The sequence below is a fragment of the Mytilus californianus genome, unplaced genomic scaffold, assembly GCF_021869535.1.
Source record: "Mytilus californianus isolate M0D057914Y unplaced genomic scaffold, xbMytCali1.0.p SCAF_66, whole genome shotgun sequence".
NCBI classification, from domain to species: Eukaryota; Metazoa; Mollusca; class Bivalvia; order Mytilida; family Mytilidae; genus Mytilus; species Mytilus californianus.
The window spans coordinates 544891-565496 of NW_026262719.1; the positions used below are offsets into that span (position 1 = coordinate 544891).

General features: G+C 31.4%; 1 protein-coding gene across 2 annotated transcripts in view; it reads right to left on the reverse strand.

Moving 5' to 3' along the window:
- The window catches only part of LOC127707343 (transient receptor potential cation channel subfamily M member 2-like), a 48416-nt gene that overhangs the window by 25408 nt on the left and 2402 nt on the right, over window positions 1-20606 (reverse strand). The window contains exons 2-11 of one of the 2 annotated variants that reach the window (XM_052211857.1): window positions 15997-16086; window positions 13659-13711; window positions 12557-12601; window positions 10762-10858; window positions 8314-8366; window positions 5992-6127; window positions 2677-2783; window positions 2381-2480; window positions 1429-1520; window positions 571-763 (exon numbers count right to left, since the gene is read on the reverse strand). In XM_052211857.1, coding sequence (XP_052067817.1) covers window positions 571-763; window positions 1429-1520; window positions 2381-2480; window positions 2677-2783; window positions 5992-6127; window positions 8314-8366; window positions 10762-10858; window positions 12557-12601; window positions 13659-13711; window positions 15997-16003 — 883 coding nt within the window. In that variant the 5' untranslated portion in view covers window positions 16004-16086. Of the gene's footprint in view, window positions 1-570; window positions 764-1428; window positions 1521-2380; window positions 2481-2676; window positions 2784-5991; window positions 6128-8313; window positions 8367-10761; window positions 10859-12556; window positions 12602-13658; window positions 13712-15996; window positions 17589-20606 lie in introns of those variants that run through there. The other variant, XM_052211856.1, reaches the window with a different exon arrangement.

Here is a 20606-nt window from a genome sequence, read left to right on the forward strand (position 1 = left end):
GTAGCTTTGATCAATTTCAGGACGAACCTATCTCTTAGTTCGTATCTATTTGACACAGAAAAAAAGCCAACAGATGTACAATTTATAATGAGCATTTTTTTTTTTTTAACTTCCATTAATCTTTAATGACAATTTGGTATTAATGATATGTAAATTTATGGTTGAATGAATACTTTTACTTGTTCATAGTTTGAATTGTATCAAGAAATTGACAATACATTCTTGAAAACGGGTTGCTGCAAACAGAGAAGCTGTTGAACAAAGGGTTCCATGTGTTAAGTGGTAGTCATCCCTGTGAATATTTTACTTGCACTTTACGAAGATGTCTGACCGTTACGAAACAAGTTGTCGCAAATGAAAACGGGCATGTTACAACGATCGTGGCCTTCCATGTTTTTGCCATGGCGTTGTCTGTTTCTCTTTAAATACTTTGTTTCGACTGTCTGATGTGTACCAACGCCTCTTTTTTTTTTATTTCATGTGAAATAAGTCTGTAAACCTAAATTAATTCCTTAAACTGGAGTCATTCAAATCCAAATTGTGTATTAATACCTTATTGTGGAAATATACCTCTAATAAGCATCTGACAAACGATAATATCAAAGTCACACCAGTTTTCCGACATAACACTATCAGACGGAAAATCATCCGTCACTGATTTTGTTTTCTTTAAACGCCATTCACTTTCAGTATCTGTTGTGTATTCTGTAAAACTCTGATCAACGTCTTCCGGCCATAAAACACTAACATCGGACATGTCGTTCTGGTATACATAAAATGGTAAATGTAGGAGTTAAACTAAAACAAAAATCATGACGAGAACCCAATGTTTTGTTCTTTCTTCTGAGTTCCATAGTTTGTTTTGTTTTTTTCGTTTTTTGACATTCGTTGATAAAGCCGTACTACATTCCATGATTTGATTTCATAACTTTGTTATGGGAAACATTCCGAAATGTGTCAAATTTGTTTCAAAACATAAAAATTGAGATTCAACAACATAAAAAAAAAGAAAAAGTTGGTTGCCAATATGGTGTATTGACAGAAATTATCCATCTGACAGTGAGAACTTAGTTTACACCAATTTAACCACTGACTAGTTGTTTTACTTCTATCGATAATTTGTAAAATATTCTGATTTTAATTTATTAGTATCTAAGACTAATTATTTTAACGTAAACTCAAACAAAAACATCATAAATTTATTGTTAAAAATATTGAGAGAATTACTTTTTTTAACATGAATATAAAATTTAAGTATATTCACGTATCGGAATAAATATCTTTTGTATGATTTGTTCAATTTAGTGAAATTTAAACACATTCAAATATATTTGTGAAATTTAAATTTCTTATGTATTTATGCATTCTTTGCGAAATGCAAACTAAGATCATTTTTTAAATGTTGTTCTTAGCAATACAATATTTTACCTTTAATCGAATAATAGGTATCTGCATCTTTTGGCTCTTCCAATGGTTTCCAATGGGTATAATGACAGGTACAACGTACAATCCAAAGAAATCTTTTATCAGCCAAAGAAAGAATTGAAACAAATTTTATAATAAAAAAAACCATAAGAATAGATAAATAGATTATCATAGATATATTCATAATGAGAATAGTAATAATACAAGCTTAAATCAAAGTAACCGCATCGTACAAACGTGGTATGAGACTATTCGTAGATTATGTGCCTTTACTGTAAGTCTAAACAGCATCATAATACCATGTTAATGTCTAATATTAAAATGCGTTTACCTTCTGTCACACTAGACAAAACTTAAAAACAAAAATAAAAAAATAAAACAAAGTCCCAGTCATTTAACCTTTCACTGAAATTCAAGATAACTCCTATATGTCATAGAAGTGAGAGGTCACGAACATGACAGTTGTGTTCCATTCGTTTGATGTGTTTGAGCTTTTGATTTTGTCATTTTATAAAGAACTTTCTGTTTTGAATTTCTTTAGAATTCGGTATTTTTTGTTATTTAACTTTTTCCTAACAATGGTTGAATTTTATTAGTTGCGTTTTTAAGTATCACGTATACGTTGACTAATTTATTTGATGTCACTGCGGTTGTAATTTTATTTACACTAAGCATTCAATATATCATAACTATATCTTGGAGGTATACGCAATATCTATCTTTTAAACATTCTTTATTAAATAGTAATCAATGTATCACTCATTAAGGATATCAGGCTTATAATTTAGTACGCAATACGACTTCGCCTACCAAACCCCCAAAAATGTTTATTTAGATTTAGCCACGCCCCTTTTACTGAAATAACATTAATGTTTTGATAAATAAACATGTCATACAACTGTTAATATTTAAGTCATATTTAGAAAAAAGGGTAGTTATTTGTTAGATAACATACATTCTGCAATTTCATTAAAGTAATCCATTTCGTTTCCTGGTTTCCATGATCCATTGATGTCCACTCTTTCGAATCTACGAAATCCTTGTTTTACAAGTTCCTAAGAAAATATTGAAATCCATATATTATGTATCATTGGTATCATTCAACGAGATTGAGACCCAACATTTACAAACTCTTATGTGGTTACATACATTTATGATTAACAATGTATAATGAATTAAAATAATAATCATACAAAATACATATTCAACGATTGCACATTTTTTTTATTGAACATAAGTACCTCAACGTACCATAATTATTGCTTTATCTGTCTTGTAGTGGATGAAAGCAATATCGGTAGAATCACAGATCAGTAAAACTCTTGTTCCTACAAAATGACAAGGCAATTTGGTCTGTCCTGAAAGAACGTGAAAAGAAAACAATTTATACATTTGTGGCGACCAAAGCGCTTCTCCTAATTGGCGTTAATCAGGATCGTACATACCCCAAAAATGTTTAACTACCGGAACACGTGATCAACTAGCTGACGAACCGATGCAATTCAAAACAAAGAAATCTAAGGTCAACCTCGACTGGGGGTTAAGAACCTTACTTTGTTAATAATTTTTCAATTGATAATTTAAAAACAAAAGTGTGTTATGAATCATGTCAGCACCTAAGCAGCGACTACATCGACGTAATATCTAAAACACTACAAATATTCCTACTCTTATTCCCCTCTCAAACCGTTGCTAAGGGACGTCTCAAGTTTTGTCATGAATTGATACTTCATATACTCTCTTTTCAATATGTTTCTCCGTGCTTGAGGTGTATGCTTCTATGTTTTTTAACATTTTTACCTATTATGTTTGTTTGTTTTCCTCACACATTGCTGTCAACATAATAGAAATCTATGCGACTGTCATACAAGTGAGAGGTTTAGGTAATTATAAAACCAGGTTTATTCTACCATTTTCTAAATAAGGAAATGTCTTTACCAAATCAGGAATATGACAGTTGTTTTCAATTCGTTTGATGTGTTTGAGCTTTTAATTTTGCCATTTGATAAAGGACTTTCCGTTTTGAATTTTTCTGACGATGACTTCTCTCATATATGTGCTCGTTAGTATTCCCGCTATCGGCCATTTTGTTGATGGAATTGGTATACAGTTCGCAATATACATGTACATACGTCATTTTTTCCAAACTTCTAAAATATATCTCGTGTGCCTCGTTGTTGAATAAATGTTTGTATAGGATCTGCAGGCTAAGAGCAATTGTTGGAAATTTATGTATATACTATATACAAAAAAGAAGATGTGGTATGTTTGTCAATGAGACAACTCTCCATATGAGACCAAATGACACAGAAATGTCTGGTTTCTTGGCCAGATATATATATAATTGATCATTTGTTTATGTTTCTCCATGTTTATATTCACCAATGCACAGTAGTTGTGTCTTGCAATGAATTCTGATCAAATCGGTGCTAGGAACCGTCTTAAACTTTAGGGAAGCGATAGTATATTGGAGATTATATCCAAATAGTATGCACATTTTCCAAAAAATGATCCCCTCCGCTTTCAACCAGAGTTGCCGAGGATGACGAACTTAGAGCAGCAAAGATGAAATATCTTGCCTCTCGGGTGACTATTATCCAAGCGTTTCTTTAAGCAAATTCCTTCGAAAGAAAAAATGTATAATCGATGGCAAGGTATTGGTGCTTAATATAAAATCATAAGATCCAAAATAAGAGAACTTAAAAATATTTTTTTCCCAGGAAATCCGGTATCTTTTATTTTGTTTCTTTTTTCTTTGAATTTTTCGATATTCTATCCCACAGATGGGTTTCTGCTGGCGATTGCTATTTTCGCACTTTGAGAAAAAACAAAAACTGTTGCGTTTAAAATTCATTATTGGCGAAAGATTTTGCGAATAAATAATAACCGTTTGACTACGTCTATATTGTTAATTGTTGTCAGTTTTTTCGGACTTCTTCCCTGATCAGACGATACTGGGATTTCACCTTGAACTTGTCGCGCGTTACGATTGTGAAAGAAAATCAATAATCAGCTGATTGCACTTTTTAGCTATCGGTAACAATGGACTATTTAAAAAAAAAGGGTGTTGATTGTGGATTCAATGAAATTGTGTGGTTAAATGGCGTTATATGTCACCTTAAGGATAGTTTTAAAACTTTGATAGAAATAATTATTTTGAAGTGGGTACTTAGCAATCGTTATAGGGATGCACGTGTTTTATTTGAATCATAGTTTTACATCTCAACTTTTTCTTTAAACGATGGCCCAGAACAGGAAACTGTTTAAATGAAGAAAAATGTTCAAAAGTTAGAAAATCTTTGACCTTATAGTCTTTTTCCTTGAACTTTGATAGAAGTAATTGTTTTGTAGTAGGTACTTCACATTCTTTTTTGCAACGTCACGTGTTTGAAGCATAGTTTTACGTCTCAACTTTTTCTTTTAACGATGGTCCGGAAAAGAAATCTGTTGTTATGAAGAAAAATCTCTGACTTTAGTCTTTGTCCTTCAACTAGACGGAAAGTATCTGATAGACTTATTGAAAATGAATCCAGTGTTCCCAGAAGTCAAAAATGATGATTTTATGATTTATATTGCAATTTCATAGTATCTTTAAAAAAAGTAAATATTTGTAATTGTTGAGTGTTTATTTGTTACAACGTAGACAGATTAAACAAAATATATGTAGAATCAGAGATTGTATTACATGTCTCCGCTAGAATTATAATAGATTAGACAACAATGCTGTAAAATGATTTTTTGTGTAACAAAGAAGAAAAAAATTTAAACGATAAAATATGTTTATGAAAGTGGCGAAAAATATATTATTTTGGCGAAAGAGGTGGACAAACTGAAAATTGAATCAGGTGAAACCCTGCCTAACAGTGTCATAAAATACCATTATATATTTGATATGAGCATCTTATCTTAAGGCAGTGTACTTGGTGGTAATGTTGACATCATATTAAATAATTGTATCTAATATTAGAGAAATCGAAAATAATTTCAAGAACTCCGGATTTTTCATGAATTTTTAGACCTTTATTCCTAAAAAGCTGTAAAATCCCGTTATATTTGTATCTGACTTAATATATCAAGACACAGTACTTGGTGGTTACATTGAATTTTCCCTTAATAAGCAAATTTTTAGATGCAATATCAGAGAAAATGTAAAAAAATACAGAAATCTGTTGTCTTTAATAATTCTTTTAATTTGTTTCCTCGAAATGCACGTGTATTGATTTGAATAGGTTATCTTCATGTGTTTTTGTATCAAAGATATCACATATACTAGTTAATGAAGTACTCTTTTATAAAAGTGTTATTTTCATTCGCGAAGAAGGTGACTACATCCCCCCAACCCTACCCCCCAAAAAAACTCCAAAAAACCGGAAAGGACTACCAATATGACTAAGGAACATGTAGTTCCCTGTGCACCTGTACACTTAGTGTGGTTGGAGACATTTAAACACTAATAGATGACTCCCTACAAAACATTTTAAAATCATTGCCTTTGATTCACATGACATTGTTTTTTTTCAATTTGTAATTTGTTCTAATAATTTAGAAAGCTTTGCATATACTTACTTGCAAAAGATATGACTTCTTCCATTAGTTTCAATCTGTCATCTACTTCTCGATTAGCAAATATGAGACACGTCAACGGTTTGTGTAACTTTCGTTTGTCTCCAAACCGCAACGATTCCCAACAGATCACCTCAATCTATAAATAAAAGTTCTATGATGCAATAAATTGGAAGAGAAAATTGATTATTACAAACATATGCTGAAGATTATGATGACGATGAATATATTGCAATATGATCGTATCGGATATACATTGTTTGGAAAGCGCTAGTAGTAAAAAGTAAAACATTAGTTACTAGGCAGTCAATTATCAATGTTAATCTGCATTGTAGACTGTTTTCTAAGAACTATTTTTTCTATCTTTGATGATTACATTTTATCAAAAATACCAAACTCCAAGCTTAATGTCCATATAACTTGACAAAACCAAACGCTCGACTATATTAAACAACGGAACGAAAGGAAAACAACAGTCATATTCCTGCCTTGAAACAAGCATTTTCGGATGAAAATAGTGGGTTTAACCTGGTTTAGTAGCTAGCTAAACCTTCCACTTTATCAACAAAATTAGATTAGCAACCCAAACAGACATAATTTGTTATCGTGACAACAAACGGGATCCAGCAGCCAAGTCACGTATTCCTATATATATATAAGTTTTAGGATTTGTGCAACGATATTGATAAAAGATAAAGATATAAAAAAGATGGAATGAAATCGTATTGACAGATATTTCGGACCAACAAATAGACTTCATCAGTGTCAGTCCCTTCTCAATATGTGATATAACAATGAGTTCTGTGTGTGTTAATAGAGCTCACACATTCATACAGGTGATCTTGTACTATGTCAAATTAAGTAGACGTGAACGGGTATCTTTGACATTACTGGATGTGTATTTTGTTAACCTACAATGTTTTACCATTAAGAACGTATGGGTCTAAAACGTGCGTGAAGAATTTCAACGAATCGTTTATGCTATATGAATTTGTTGCATTAGTTTAAAATGATTTTAAGTTTTTATCATGTTATCTAGTTGATGAATTTTTATTTGTAAATAAGTATTTTCGCTTTAAACTAAAGTTTTAGTAAATTGAAGGACTTCATGTCTGATTAAAAACAATTATATATATATATATATTATAATATTTGAATAGCTCTTGCCGCGATATAGCCGTTTTTTGCTGATGAGGCGTAAAGCAATCATCAATCAATCAATCAATTTAACCAGACAGACTCTACAAGAACATGGTATATTGAACTAAGTTTTTGGTTTTATAGCAATACAATTTTTATTTCATGTTTTTCATTACCTATTTTACGCAACGATGATTTTGTGAATTTTTCTTTCATTTTCTATGTTACATTTTCATTTTAAAACTATAAATTCATGACCCGCGGAACGGATGGTGCTCATTTTTGCCTCATTGTCTTCTCTGTAAGGTTGTACTTTGTGTCATATTACTTTTATTTATATTGTCTTACATATACCGCGTCGGCCTTTTTTTCATGATTTGATGACAAAATGGGCAGGTTAAATTTACACTGTGTATAATTTTTGCTGAATGAGAAATACACGCGAAAAAATAACTATATCGTATTGATAAAGATGTAAACAACATAAACTTGTGTAACTGACAAGAAATCGAATACAAATAAATATGACTAATACAAACAAAAATACACATAATTCAGAGAACTTTTATGGAACGTAAATTATGTGCATTGGAGCATGCTCAAACTTGAAGGTTTTGATCATTACAGATATACAAAAATCCATGTAAATGTGAATTATTTTCATTTTATTTTTACATTACATGCAAAATGTTCGGATTATGACACAAATCAATAGATTAACATTCTCCATTTCCATTCTCATTCCCCATTTCCATTCTCAATTTTATTTAACATGTCACTGATTGCTGCGTTGTCAAAAGGTGTGGAATGTATGATTAATCGATATAATTATTATGAAAACAGAGATCTTAATTAAGTATGCCCATTCTTTAGATCCGTCCAAGAACACAAAAGACTCGGTAATTTACAGTATAATGTATGAAACTGTCGAACAACGATAAATCTTTCAATTTGCAGTGAAATTTACGCGGGGTCAAATTTTCGCGTTTTTTAGTAGCTGCGAATAAAGCGAAAATTAATCACACGCGAAAAAAACCCGATATACGGTACATCCAGTTGTCATTTTTATTCTCATGACTATCATTTAAGATAACCAACAGACTTTAAAAATTGTATTTTAATCAAATGCAGGATTTATAACATTCGTTTTCGGTGAACATTATTAAGAAACAACAAAACCTCTACCTTTTTCTGTGCGAATCCATCTCCGAACTCAACTATACACATACCACAATCGCCTAGAAATATAAAGATTAATCAACTAAAACACGTGTATATTATGTAAATATTCTTGAGGACTCTTTGTAGGTGGTAAAGTGAATCCAAACAGTTAAGAAAATGACTTCAATGTACTTTATAATATTTCATTATAAAAAATAACAAAAACAAATTACAACTAGTATGAATAGCTTGAATTTTCATAAAAAGTAAAAATAACAAAAATACCGAACTCCAATAAAATTTCAAAACGGAAAGTCCCTTATCAAATGGCAAAATTAAAAGCTCAAACACATCAAACGAATGGAAAACAACTGATATATTCCTGAATTAGTACAGCTAAACCTCTTACTTATATGACAGTCGCATAGAACTCAATGGAATTGCCAACAAAATGTGTGAGCAAAACAACCAGACAAAATAGATATACATGTCAAAAATTGGGGTACAGCAGTCAATATTGTGGTCTAATCGCAATCACTATAAAAAAAAGCAACTCTGTCAACAAAGAAAAACAAAATGGACTATAGATACTCTATAGACAAAGTACATAAGCAAAAATGAAAGACAAGAATACAAATATGACCATACCACAATAATACAATGTAGGGATGTATAAATACCGAGCCACGCCAAAAGGATATTACCAAAAATGGACTAAACAGTAAAGGTTTAAAATATACAAAGACACATAAAAAGAACAATGTTACACGTAATTGAGATGATAAACAACGTCAGTAACTAGAATCTACACTTCAAGACCATCATGTATTATTTGTGAAGGTGAAAAGGAATATTTATCAACAAGGTCTTGGTATCTTCCGATGGATTTTTTTTTTGAAAAAGAACGCGACATTCTTTGACATCAACCTGATTCCTTACTTTTCTGCTCAGCCACTGGTGACGTTTTATAAACTGAGTAGCAGCTGTAAGCTCTTGAATACCGAATGAGTTGGGAAATGTATATTCCATATGCGTTGAAGTTTGTAAATTGCTGTTAAGGTGGGAGAAATTTATAGTTTCGAAACTGAAATCGTCTCGTTTGTCATAGACTTTCCACAAATGTAAGAAGTATGTAAGTCAAAATATAACAGGCAGTCTACTGTTCCTAGTGTTGTAATTTACTAAGTTTGTACGGAAACTTCAACTTTTGATGATAATTAAAAATTGCAAATGTTTCTTCAGTTTGTAATTATATAAACTGTCCACAGTGGCTTTCATCCTAATCTTGAATTATAAATATCCTTTCATATTTTTTATAATCCATTTTGAATTTTCGTAAAATGCAGTTTGGTTTGCTTATATACTACAATACATTTGCCCAATCAATTATGCTTTATTTACAATTGGAAATGTTCCTCTAGAACATATATCATTGTTAAGTTACTCTTTTTAAATAAAACTTTGTAAAGAATAACACTGTTTGAACCCTTCAGTACAAATAAGTCAAAGACTTTTGTAATGTATCAAATCACTTTGTCCAATCTCTTGGACAATTAACAAAGCACATTATATTCCATTTTTTAATATAATACCGATTTAAAAGAGAGGCGAAAGATAACAAAAAAACATTCAAACTCACAAGTTGAAAATAAACCGAACACGCCATGGCAAAAAAAAGAAAAAGCCACACAGACAAAAAACAGTACACAAATCACAACTTAGAAAACTAAAGACTGAGCAAAACAAACCCCACCAAAAACTGGGGGTGATCTCATGTGATCCGGAATTGTAAGCAGATCCTGCTCCACATGTGGCACCCTTCGTGTTGCTAATGTCAGTACAAAACAAGTGATACGTCTAATTCGGTATGTCATATTCGGGGAAAAGGGGCCGAGATTGTAGTTACAACAATTGGAACATATCTGTAGGGCAGTCTTGGTTTAAAAGCTTCCTTGTGAGCAGCAACCCTCTACCAAGGAAATCATGATAGGAAATACAACCCTGGAATATCGTATCAACTGGGAGATATATACTCCGTATGCAGTTGCTGCTGGAATGTTGCTGCATAAAATTGGAAAGTTCACAATTGGGAAGCTGAAATCATCTCTTGGGTCGCAGAAAATCCCGCTGACGGAAGGACAAGAACTTGCAAGCGCAATCTAAATATATTGTTGCTGTTTATTTTCATATGCTAGTAGTGTAATATAACCATGTATAGCTATTGTCTTCTCAGCTCAATTAAAAACCTCATGTAAAAGTGAAAAACATTTTCATCATGTAAGGTCAATAAAAAAGATGAAATGCCGAGATGTATCATTGCAATGTCACTTTATAGCATCTACTGTGTTTCAGAATAGTCGGACAAAGAAAGATGTCAATCTAAATGGTTGAAAGCTCAGAGAAATAGAGCAAGTATATAATTGCAATTCAAACCCACCATATATTTATAATATATATAAGTATATCCAATACCTTCAATATACTGTCTTTTTAAATCTGTAATTTTGTAACCATAGAAGGTTTTACAATGTAACATCCTCCCACCAACACTTTTATGGCCTTGAATTTCCTGTTAAAAATAAATAAGCTTAAACATTACAAAAAGCTGTTAAAACAATTTCAATACTTTTTTTCTGACAGCACACTTGTATGGCCTTGAATTTCCTGTTTAAAATATCTAAGCTTAAACATTACAACATAAGGCTATTAAAACAACATAAATACTTATTTTTTTATCAGAGACATTCAGAAGGGTCAACAATCTCCATAGTTTATGAGAACATATTATTAAAAAGGTCAAGGTTTTATCTATATCTACTGAATTCTGTTGATGAAAATTTTCTACAAATGATGGAAATTCAAATGGGCAACGTTGTGTTGCATTTATTTATTACAGCACATCTAAGGACACACTTCTATCTGTTACCAAATTAGGAATATTCTCCTTTACTGAATTTCTCTCTGAATCGTAAATCCAACTTATTTTAAATTTAAGCTTAAAAGTACGAACAAGGGTCACAATATACTAGTATAACGTTTGTTATGGCTTTTGTGTAACACCAAAGTTACAACATAAAATTACACCAAAAGTTAAGCAATAATTGAATTTATTGAAAAAAAATTGGTCTTGATTATATTTTGTTGAGAGAATTTCTACATCATATATGACAAGAAATTAAAAGAAGTTTTTTCAATATAAATATAAAAATTTTATGGTTTATTTTTTAGTGATTGTGCTAATGATTAGTTAAATAAGTCCTATCCAACTGATTGTAACAGGTTGTTATTATGTTGTGCAATTACAACGGTCTTGCAGGTAAGTAAGAGTGGAGCCCTCACATACAATTTACACTCGGCTAAACAATGTATGTGCCTGACCTAGGAGACTGTTAATCTGTGGTTGACGTCCTATTTATTTTCTGTCCCATGATACTGTTATTTTGCGGTTAACGTCCTATTTATGTGTCTGTCTTAAGATATTGTTATTTTATGGTTGACGTGTGTAGCTGTATGCAATCTTCTATTTTGTTTATACCTTTTGTATTAATGAACTTGAATTGTTTCATTCCGTCATATCTTTAATTCAGGCAGAAAAAATGATTTAACAAATACCATTTAACAACACGTTATTCTACTATGTTAATATTATTAGCTCATGGACTGACGCAGCCAAAGAAACATAACAATACAATGCTCAGGTCTATACAGGAATGAATAGTTTGGTAATGTGGTTCATCTATGAGTTCAGTCGTCCATTTGTAGTCAGTCCTGTACTAAATAAAAATTAAAGAGATGTGGTATGATTGCAAAAGAGACTACTCTCCACCAGGGATTAAAAAACAAAGAAGCTAACAATTATAGATCATCGAAAGGCCTTCAACAATGAGCAAGATCCATACAGCCTTGTAAGCTATAAAAAGCACTGAAATGACAAATATAAAACAAATCAAACGAGAAAACTAATGGCCTGATAACCGATTAGAATAGTCAATCCGTCAGACGCTAGATAGAAATAAGTGGTAAAGTCTTTCCGTTAGACGATAGAAAAAAATGAATACCAGGAATGGTTCTTTCATTGCTGAAAGTCAATCCGTCAGACGATAGAATAAATGATGGCCAGGAATGGTTGAAATGTTTTAAAGTATTTAGTATTACCCAGGTTGGGAAAAAAGTGCCTGAACATCATTTGTATTTAAATTGACTAAATAACTATTGTTTTATTTAAAGTTTTGATATTTCAAAGATATTTAGGGTGGGATGTACTTACCAAGTTCTTTGTTTTTCGACGACCCTCATCTTCAGATTCCGATTCCTGGAAAAGACATACATGCATCTCTATCAAGACGGTGCGTGAAAACTTTGGAAATAAATGATATGAAATAACCCTATATCTATTGATCATCTGTAATATCTTTAACGGTACAAATCTTATTGCACCAGATGTGCATTTTGAAAAATAATGTCCCTTTGGTGAGGTTTGAGCCAAAAATATTTGGTAATCGAAAATCTGTTACGAACGTTTAAGAGACAACTTGATGCAGTTTAATGAAATAGTTTATTTTAAGGCAAACAGTAGACAATATAGTTTTACTTCAAAGAAATTCCCGATAGAGATGGTTTTTCTTTACTTATATTAAAAGGATATCTCTCTCCTGTTAACATTAAACAATATAGTAAAATTTCTATTAAATATTGCAAATCTATTTTGGTTTAAAAAATTATACGAAGGAGATAAATCACAAAACCCCTACAAATGAACTTTAAAGCTATATGTTTTATGACTTATCATTATATTAGTATGCAGAAGTTTGGTCACTTGTTCAATAATTTTTCGCTCAATTTGTTTATTTAAAGAACTATTTTTTTTAAATTATAATAACGATTTCATTTCTGTTTTTCTAAGAGACAAATCAATGTTGAATGTTAAATGCATGTGGTGCGTCACTAAATTGTACAGATAAACATGTGATTACTAAGGAAAGAGGCGTTATTTTTATTGTGCATTTATTTGTATATTTTAAGATAATGACAACATGTTAGGTCGTCTGAGTATATTATTATAGAGGACTTGACATCATCCCCGTTTTTTTTGTAGGACTCGTGTTACTCAATCGTTACATTTGTATGCGGTGGTTGTCTTTTCGCCATAGTTAAAGTCGTATGTTTGTCTTCTGCTTGTTTGTTTGAATGTCCCTTTAGTATCGTCTGCTTCTCTGTTTAAACTACCATGGACATGAAGTATTCAGTTGTTGAACCAGCACGTACTTTTATACATTGTATTTCTGCTGTAACATTTAATTCGTTATTGGCTTCCTTGGAGTTTACAATAAAACATAAAAAAACGAATTTGAATAAAATGTTCACCATACCGATTTGGTAATCCATTCTGTATCCGTCGAACCAGGCATTAATTCTATAATTTCTGAAACAAATCAAACCAAGACCTTAAAATGTTGTTTTTCATTTTAGCCATGCGATGTTTTCTCTTCGACTTATACGAATTTTGACTGACACTTTGTTTCTCCCGATTTTTTCTTTTATTCATAATTGTGCCTTCTAAAAGATTTAAGCTATTATCACATTGATAAAATCACTTGCCTCTTAAACATATCGTTATGTTTAATGGATTATGTTCGAACATACTTTGGTTTACAATCATGAGCCTTTAAAAATAGTTGTTGGCTAATTTTATTTTGCCAAAATGTATCTGTTTCGATGTTATTTTAACAATGTATGATGTCAATAGCTATAGGTTGTTAAATATATCTTATACGTTGGTTAACTAAATTATCACAAAAGAAAAACAAGTAGGCATAAAAAAAAACAAGAAGTAATATAACAAAAATAACATAAATAACGAACTCCAAGGGAAATTCAAATCGAAAAGTCCCTTATCAAATGGCAAAATCAAAACAGCAAACACATCAAACGAATTGAAAACAACTGTCGTATTCCTGACTTGGTACAGGCATTTCGTAATGTCGAAAATTTTGGTTTAAACCTGGTTTATAGCTAGTTAAACCTCTCACTGACTGTCATATAAAATTCCATTATATTGACAACAATGTGTGTACAAAACAAACACACATAATAGGTAAAAATGTCAACAATAGGGGTACAGCAGTCAACATTGTGTTATATAATCTTAATCAATATAAAAACAAACAAAAATGTCAACAAAGAAAAACATGGCATATAGACAAAGCACATAAGCAAAAATGAAAGATTGGAAATACAAAAAGGGCTACAGCACAACAACAAACGAACAAAAGAACAAACCAATTACAGAATAGAAACACATAAGAATGTTACTCTACGGAAGAAAATTAAAAGAAAAATAACAATAGATTGAATACATAGTTATCGATTGATACAGTGTAGCCTTTGAAAAATATTACATATTTTGATATAAAAAAAATTGAAATGTATAGAAATTTACACCAACATTTTGTATAAATATTGTTTTTTTCTTCCTTTCCTCCATATATCAAATTTTTTTAACATTATGGACAAAATAAGACTATTTTTTCACTAAACAACCGATTAGTTACATTAGATATTTCGGAAAACGTTATTTCGAAAATATGTCGTTTTTCTTTTGTATTTTTGTGCGCACCATTGGTGGTAATGCCTTATTTTAAACACTCGTCGGTAAATTCAATATTTAAGTAACTTACAATGAAGAAATATTAACTATTTTTTCAATGATTGATCCACTATAATTGCATTTTTTTTTTAAATTTCATTTCGAAGACTGGTTGAGCAGCCATACACCGTATTTAAGCGAAGGTCTTACATTAGAATAGAGAATGGAAACGCGGAATGTGTCAAAAAGACAACAACCCGACCAAATAGCATAAAACAGTCCAGGGCCCCCAATGGGTCATCAACGTAGCGCGAAAATTCCCAACCCGAGGGCGGGCTTCAGCTGATCCCTGAATTAACTTACTTATGTAATGGTCGACGCTTTTATATTTCTGAAAGTTAATAAGTGCGCATTAAAGTAATGTCCGATCAAAAATTAATGTTACCTGACATCGTTATTGTTATGACTCAATGTAATCGTTGGATTAATTTACAATTAACAATTAACATCAACATCATTGCATATGACGTCCATTTGATGTATACTGATATATATATATATATGTTATCTGGTATATATATGTTGTCTTAAACATATATGTTGTCTTGGATATGTATGTTGTCTTGGATACATATATTTCTTGGATATATATGTTGTCTTGGATATACATGTTGTCTAGGATATATATGTTGTCTAGGATGTATGATTTTATTAGTTTTTGGCTATGAACTAGCTTTCAGTAACTGAATAATCTTAGATTGGTACTTTGTTTCTTTATAAAAATATTAAAATGAGGGAAGTATAACCGCAAATCCAATAAGAAACTAATCAGAAAATAATGAAGTAGACGTTAGTAAGGGAATATAAGGAGATGAGGTATGATTGCCAATGAGACAACTATCTACAGGAGTTCAAATGAAGTTGATGTAAGCAATTGTAGGCAATCATACGGCCCTCTACACAAAGTGTTTTTTTAAAGTTTTTTTAATCTGTGTATCGATATGAGTCAGGTCTTTTATAAAAGATATTTTTTAGGGGGGCGGGGCTTTTATTATTTTATCGATAGTTGCTTTATTGACATTCATCCCATTAACTTTTATTTCAGTTTATATACAACTTACCAGCCATCACGCTGAAACTTCTAAGTCCAATTTTGCTTCAACCAGATGTTATGATGATGCAGACCACAAATATGATAGTTATTGTTAAATCTCATATGAAAAGATACATGTATAAAATTAAGAATGCATGACAATTAAAACTACCAATTGTGAATCTTAATATTCAATACTTTTAGTACAATCTCAACAAATTAAAGCATATTTCGTAATAAGTAAGTAATAAAAAAAGCATTTTATACACATTTGATCATGCGTCCGTATATTTAAACATGCATTGGGATAGTAAACAGGATATGCGAAAAAGGTAAAATAACAAAAATCACGAACTCCATGGCAAACTCCAAACGGAAATGACAAATATAAAAGCTCAAACACATCAAACGAATTAAAAACAATTGTTATATTCCTGACTTGGTACTACCATTTCCTTATGTAGAAAATGGTGGATTAAACCTGTTTTTATAGCTAGCTAAACCTCTCACGTTCATGCAAGTCGCATAGAATTCCACTATCTTGACAACAATGTGTATCACTATAAGAACAAATAACTAGTTCCACAAAGAAAAACAGAATGGCATATGAACATTCTACAGATCAAGTACATAAGGAAAAATGAAAGACAAGAATACAAACCAAAGCACAATAACACAATGTGGCGGGATGTATAAATAACGAGCCATGTCAAAAGTATATTACCAAACCTGGACTAAACAGTAAAGTTTAATAATATACAATGGCAAATAAAAAGAACACTATAACACGTAATGAAGATTATAGTACCGAGAATCTATACTTTAAGACCATCATGTATCATTTGTAAAGTTAATATATATTTATCAACTAGGTCTTGGTATCTTTCAATGACCTGTTTCAGAAAAAGGACGAGACATTATTGGACATAATCCTGGTTCATCAACTTTTATTTAGTCTGAGTAGCAGCCGCAAGCTGCTGAATACCGAATGAGTTGGGAAATGTATATCCCATATGCAGATGATGTTGGCATATTGCTGTTAAGGTAGGGGAAATTTATAATTTCAAATTTAAAATCGTCTTGTTTGTCATATATTCTGGTACTAACATGACCGCTAATGTCAAATTCAAAGTATAAGTCTAAACATGAGGCGGAGGAAGCCGTGTCTGTTGTTTATTTAATTTCTAGTTCTGAAGGAAATATTAATGGAACCCAATCAGAAAAGTTTTGATTGTTAATGGGAAGAAAATCATCAATATATCTTAACGTGAAATTAAATGACCTGTTATTAACAAGGTTTTTTTCAGGGTATGCAATACAGGATAATTTTATATATAAAGGTTTAATTGAAGCATCTATATCAGAATTTTGGAACAACTTAAAATATGATTTATCTGAATAGTACATGGTAAAAATAAAAGGTTATGTCTACCTGTCATATCGATGAGTGAAGGTAATGATTCATCATACAAAACTCGATATATTAAATTAACTATTATGACTTTGATGACACTTTCTGATCATTCTTTATTAAAATTTTAATGTACACGGTGTTTATAGTGTTCATAAGAAAACTGTCACATGCGTTACTCTGTCCCATAGACTTGCACTTAGCAAAAGAAAAAAAGCTTTTGTAGAATTAAAGCCTCCGCATAAAATGTGCAGTCATTTATTGGTGCTGGAGAGTAACTCAACAAGAAAACGACAATATGTACTCGACCAGTATGGTTAACAGACTGTGTTAAAACACGCAATCCTTGATGTCGGGAACATTATTTTTTGGGCAACAGTAGTTTACCGATGTTCAGATCCTTTCCAACAATATACAAAACGAGCATAAACAAAAAATGAGGAGCGAGACGGGATGCAACGCCAGTGTGAGCGTATCCTGCTATATATTCATCGCCCGTTATACCAATCCACACCCAGTAAACATGTCAAAATTTGGATTGAAGGATTGTTTGTTGTTCCACGTCCAGTGGCAAAATTTGTTCACGAAATCTTTAAAACACATGACTCGATCAAAATTTGACTTTTCCTTTTTTATGCGGTTGCTGTATGAACCATACTCTAAAATAAAGCTACCTATATGACAAGTCGTTGTTATATTCATATTTGTTTCTTATCTATACATTATTCTCCTGTTGGAGACCGTATGTTAAAATGCAAGTCGAGTTTTTTATTGTGTTTTTTTATCTAGAAATAAGAAGATGTGATATGAGTGTTAATGAGACAACTCTCCATCCAAGTCACAATGTGTAAAAAGAAAACAATTATAGGTCAAAATACGGCCTTTAACACGGAGCCTCGGCTCACACCGAACATCAAGCTATAAAGGGCCCAAAAATGACTAGTGTGTTTGAAACAATTCAAACAGGAAAACCAACTGTCTAATCTATATGAAAAACGAGAAACGAGAAACACTTATGAACCACATCAACAAACAACAACCACTGAACAACAGGTTCCTGACTTATCTGTTGTTTTTTGTGTGAAGAATAATTTTTACTCAAAATTTAATACATATAACACGCTATACTGCTCCCAGTAGTATTTAGAAAACACTCTGATCGTTTTTTTCCTGTTGGTTGATGTGTCGTACAAATATGCACTGGATCACTTACTATTCTTACTAGATTAACGGGAACAGAACAAAATCAAACGCGAGCACTTGATCGTTGGATAATTTCTTTCCTCTAAGTAAATAAGGAAGATATCCTGAAACACAATTGTTTGATCACCTTAACTAAACAGTTGTTAGTATCAGGGGTAAATAATCGTGAAACTAAACCAACCAAGGTACAATTGAAAATTCAAAACCTAATAAAAACTTTTAGTATAATTTAACCCTAAAGCATCACCAAATCCGGATAAAGAATTAGATATTTGGTGGATTGATTGTTGGTTGATTAACGTCCAGTGGAAAATATTGTCTGCATGTTCAGGACAAGAACATATTTACAGTTCATACAATAGGAAGGTCTTGTAATCGAGGCCGACAGGGATGAAGGTCGGGGAAATTTAGACTGCAACGGGAAAAAGAGGCTATATTGGATAGGGACATATATTTTGCCTTCTAACAGCCCACATATGACCTATCTAGGATTAATACCAAGGGTTCTCAACGTATACAGAGCATGGCACTTTCTCTACACAAGACATCGGATTTAACGTCCCTATTATGACCGAAAAATATTTCTGAAAACTTAACGCCAGAATATTTCGAGAGAAAGCTAATTAGCCAGGAAGAGGTCGCCTCCATTAATTGAAAATATATACATGGGCAACGATCTATTGTTATGAAATATTAAAGCAAAAATGGCAAAGCCAAAATAAAGGTCTTCAAAGCCTTCTCTTCTAGCATGTAGATGCATTTTGACTCAACGGTAGGAAATATTAAATTGCTTTCAGTTGTCTTCTTTAGAAATCTCGTCATAACTCACTCTGTTTGTAAACATGTATATACATCGCATGTATTTATCTATTATAAGATTATTTTTTTTTTCGGTAATGACAAGTTATATTGGTCTCTTTGTTGGTAATGAATAACACAAATATTAAGAATACAAAAAATCATAAAAAAAAACATCAAATTAGCATTAATGCGTGCAGAAAGTATAATTTCTGAGATCTTTTAATATATACATACAATGAAAGCTTCAATATAATATCCTCAAACTATACAATGAAAAAAACATCAAGATATCATGCCATCATCATTAATATGTTTTGCGTATAAGACAGTATGAGGAAATCTACTATATTTACAAATTATTTATTATACATGATAGAAAATAGACGCTATACAAATGTTTCCCTTGAACCAACAACATCTGATTGAATCAACATTGTTAAGTTCTTATTGGTTTATCGTTAATTGTATTCAAACAGTTTTTTTAAATGCCATCTATGTACACAATGTCAATACTTTTTGGGAGTTTTAAATGTTTTGTTGGGATTTTCCTTTCATTAACTATTTAAATCCATAAAATTCATATGTCAATGCACAGGTATAGGAAAATCGTTAACTTGCATACATTTGTATCTGTACTTTATGTTCAATGCGACCATTTACATGCTTATTTGTTTGTTTTTATAGTGATTAAGATTATTATATCACAATGTTGACTGCTGTACCCCTATTTTTGACAGTTTTTCCTATTATGTCTTTTTGTTTTGTTCACACAACGTTGTCAATATAATGGAATTTTATGCGACTGTCATACAAGTGATAGGTTTAGCTAGCTATTAAACCAGGTTTAATCCACCATTTTCTACATAAGAAAATGCCTTTACCAAATCATATGACAGTTGTCCATTCGTTTGCTGTGTTTGAGCTTTTGATTTTGCCATTTGATTAGGGACTTTCCTCGGAGTTCAGTATTTTTGTGATTTTACTTTTTTTTGTATAAAATTCGTTTCACTGTACTTAATCAAGTTTTTGGTGATTCAATAGACTTGATGTAGTTGATTATATTGTTTAATTTAAATCAATGCATATTGGGAGAACATCATCTATTTGCATATCATTTGCATATTTCTAGTTTGATATGAGATGAAAATGTTGCCTTTATTTCTAATACAAATTCATTTTCGAGTCTATGAGATTGCGCATTTCAGTTTCAATTAAGACGTTAT